At 41.2% G+C, this 3,879-nt stretch overlaps 1 protein-coding gene across 1 annotated transcript in view; it reads left to right on the plus strand.

Moving 5' to 3' along the window:
• The window catches only part of LOC137988819 (protein NLRC3-like), a 31,081-nt gene extending 27,202 nt beyond the window's left edge, over positions 1-3,879 (plus strand). The window contains exon 2 of the mRNA XM_068834771.1: positions 1-3,879. This exon is cut by the window's left edge and continues 146 nt beyond it. Within this exon, the coding sequence (XP_068690872.1) occupies positions 1-2,361 (2,361 nt within the window). The 3' untranslated portion in view covers positions 2,362-3,879.

Raw genomic sequence — 3,879 nt, forward strand, 5'->3', positions numbered from 1 at the left:
AAGACCAGGGGAACATTGACTGATGAAATCACTAACATGACAGCTATCTTTAGAGGACACAAAGATTGTGCAAAGCCACGCACTGTTTTAATTGAAGGAGACCCAGGCATGGGAAAGACGACCTATTGTCAGAAACTGGCATATGATTGGGCAATGAAACGAGAAGAATGGGACAAGTCTTTCCCCGAGATTCACGTTCTGCTGTTTTTGAGGTGTCGTGATATCAAAACAGATATTTGGGAGGCCATTGATGACCAAATTGTTCCTGAAGATATTGACAAAGAAGCTAAGGAATGGGTCTTCGACTTTATTCGAGAAAATCAGTCCAAGGTTCTTTTAGTGCTTGATGGACTTGATGAAGTGGATTCCAAAAACATTGGCATGTACATCAAGCTTTTGCAAAGTAAAGTTCTACCCAATTGCCACATTGTTATCACATCACGCCATGAAGCTGGAAGGACAGTAAGGCGGTACTGTGACACCCTGTGGGAGATTATCGGATTTACGTTTGAAGACGCGCAGAACTACATTCTTAAGTACTTCAAAGACATGGAACACTTGGCAATAGAGCTACTTACAGAGCTTAAACTTGACATGTGGGGAAAGGGAGACTTAATAGGGTTGACCAAGAATCCTCTCAACACAGTTCTACTTTGCATCATTTGGGAAGATTTCAAGGGTGTACTTCCACCGGAAAGGACACAGCTGTACATAGAAATTGTTCGATGTGTTTTGTTAAGATATGAAAGGAGAATTGGATCATTAAGTGACAGTAACGTGGACTTACTTGCAGTTTACAAGGATGACCTGGTGCAGTTGGGATGCATGGCGTTGCAATCTTTGCGTAACGGAGAGTTGTATTTCGACGAGAGTGAATTCAAAGGCAGCTCCAGTAATTTGATCAAGTTTGGGTTTCTGTCGATCGAGACTGGTGGCAGCAAGAGAAAACCTTCCTCACGCTTTGGCTTTCTGCACATGAGCTTTCAAGAGTTCTTTGCTGGCTTTTATCTTGCTCATCAGATCCTTGATGGCGACACGGATTGTAATTCAGTAGTGACTGATAAAAGCAACTGGAATGAACTGAAAGAAGTGTTTTTATTTGTGATTGGTATTTTGTCCGCAACATCTGAAGAGATGACAATCTCGTTGGTAAAAAGCCTGGCAGAGCTTGCAAGTTCGTCCAATATAGTAATGGATGATTGTGAAGAAATTTTATATTTCGCATTTGCTCGTATATTGGAATGCGAATGTCATGGGGAGAACCTTCAGTCTAAGTTAATTCAGACCTTGGGACAGAATCTTCTTGTTAAAGATCAAACTGTACATATAAGATTCACTCATGTGTACCGTGACCTTTTTTGTGAATTTCTCAAAGTCAACACATGCTTCACTACTGCGTATTTGAGGGGGGACGAAATTGGTCTCGCTGGCGCTGAATCCCTTTCTGGGGCTCTCAAAGTCAACACATGCTTCACTACTACGTATTTGAGTAGGAAAGAAATTGGTGCCGCTGGCGCTGAATCTCTTTTTGAGGCTCTCAAAGTCAACACATGCATGATTACTCTGGATTTGAGTGGGAACGAAATTGGTGCCGCTGGCACTGAATCTCTTTCTGACGCTCTCAAAGTCAACACGTGCCTGACTACTCTGGATTTGAGGGGGAACGAAATTGGTGCCGCTGGCGCTGAATCTCTTTCTGAGGCTCTCAAAGTCAACACGTGCCTGACTACTCTGGATTTGAGAGGGAACGAAATTGGTGCCGCTGGCGCTGAATCTCTTTCTGAGGCTCTCAAAGTCAACACGTGCCTGACTACTCTGGATTTGAGTGGGAACGAAATCGGTGCCGCTGGCGCTGAATCTCTTTCTGAGGCTCTCAAAGTCAACACATGCCTGACTACTCTGGATTTGAGGGGGAACGAAATTGGTGCCGCTGGCGCTGAATCCCTTTCCGAGGCTCTCAAAGTCAACACATGCATGACTACTCTGGATTTGAGGGGGAACAAAATTGGTGCCGCTGGCGCTGAATCCCTCTCCGAGGCTCTCAAAGCCAACCCATGCATGACTACTCTGGATTTGAGTGGGAACGAAATTGGTGCCGCTGGCGCTGAATCTCTTTCTGAGGCTCTTAAGGTCAACACATGCCTGACTACTCTGGATTTGAGGGGGAACGACATTGGTGCCGCTGGCGCTAAATCCCTTTCTGAGGCACTCACAGTCAACACATGCTTGACTACTCTGGATTTGAGAGGGAACGAAATTGGTGCCGCTGGCGCTGAATCGCTTTCTAAGGCGCGCTTGCCTATTTTGGATTTTGATTCTGGCTATGCATTACTTAAGGAGGCTCTCTACATGCTTGACTGAATTTGATTTATTTTGATGTTGCATGTTGTAAGATCTACTCCAAAGGGGATTCTGGGTTACCTATTCCCGGTTTGATGTAATGATGTAAATGTGCGCTTAGTTGATGCGCTTAGTTGATTAGTATGCTGAGTAAACATTTATGGATTTACTGTTTTTGGTTAATCTAACAATCTTGGTCTGTGGCCCAGTATTAGAGGATTCAAACTTGCAATCGTATTTTTTTTTTTTGGGTCGACTTCCGATTTTCTTTCGATTATACATGCATTGCATGATGCCTTTTGTTAAGTATCAGATCCGGTACGTAAATTTTTTTTAGCCCTATGGGATTTCGTTTACACACCTCCAGATTTTTCTCGAATCCATGTTCTGTGTATCAACATTGTAAATTAGTATGTAAAAAATAAAGAAACGTCAGAAGATCAAACGTTCCGAAATTCATCTTCTGCTAATTTTTAATTCCGCTAAGGTCGTTAAAATCTAATGTACAAGCACTGTACTGATTAGAAAAAAATAGTCAGGTATGCATTTGTACAGTTTTATCATGACTGGAAAATGAAGGAGCAATTGACAAATTGTTTTTGGGTTTTGCGACGTGGTTGACGCTGTGATGAGAGCAAGGGAACTTTTTATTTTAAAGGAACTCATGTAACATCAGTACTTTAGGGCTCTCGAGCTTTGTCTCTTCAAATCCATTTTGTCCTGTATGCAAATTAAGACGTTCCAACACGTCGCGAAAATCGGATATGTCATGCATTCGTGCTCTTAGTGAATTCTATTCCTGGTATTAGTGACCATCTACCTCTAAGACTAAGACCTCTAAGCATAGGAAAATTTAACGTTTCTTTGATTGATTGATTGATTGAAAACTGTGTAAATGGCAGTAGGGACAAAGTCTCCCAAACAACATAGTAAATTATTCCTGAAGGGTATCACCGGGAGTGACCATGAAATGTATTTCACTTCACTTCGGGTTGTTGTACTCTGAAATGTGAGATCTGAAGAAGTGATCCGATTTCTTTCCTTTATTTTCCTTTACAGTTTGAAAGAGGTCTCAAAACTGTCACTAGAAAAGATGTGTGCAGATTCTAGTTTTCTTTTAATACTTTTATGTATTATCTATTAGCGTGTTCCTCTACAACATAAAAAAGACAAGAGAAGAAGTATTACAAAGTATTACGCTTTGTAATCAATCTATGGAAGCAGGCTTGAAAGGAAAAAAAAAGTTGTTTAGGAGCCGTATTTTGATAAGAGGTCTAGCTGATGCCACGAAAAAGCGACCATACTTTTTGTAGACGATCATTTGCTTATGCTTGAATTGGATAGTATAAATATACTTTAAATATTAAAGAAAGCTTTGCACATTAAGATCAGTGTTGTTGCATTTACAGAGCCAGATGAAATGTCATACTACGAGGAAGCAGAAGTTAATTTCGTGCTGATTTTTAGTGTTGTCAGATTTCAAGCCCAAGGATATGGAGCTAATTAAAGAATTCTAGTTTTCGCAAATTAAACGTACCC

Source organism: Montipora foliosa, unplaced genomic scaffold (assembly GCF_036669935.1).
Source record: "Montipora foliosa isolate CH-2021 unplaced genomic scaffold, ASM3666993v2 scaffold_428, whole genome shotgun sequence".
Classification (NCBI taxonomy): Eukaryota; Metazoa; Cnidaria; class Anthozoa; order Scleractinia; family Acroporidae; genus Montipora; species Montipora foliosa.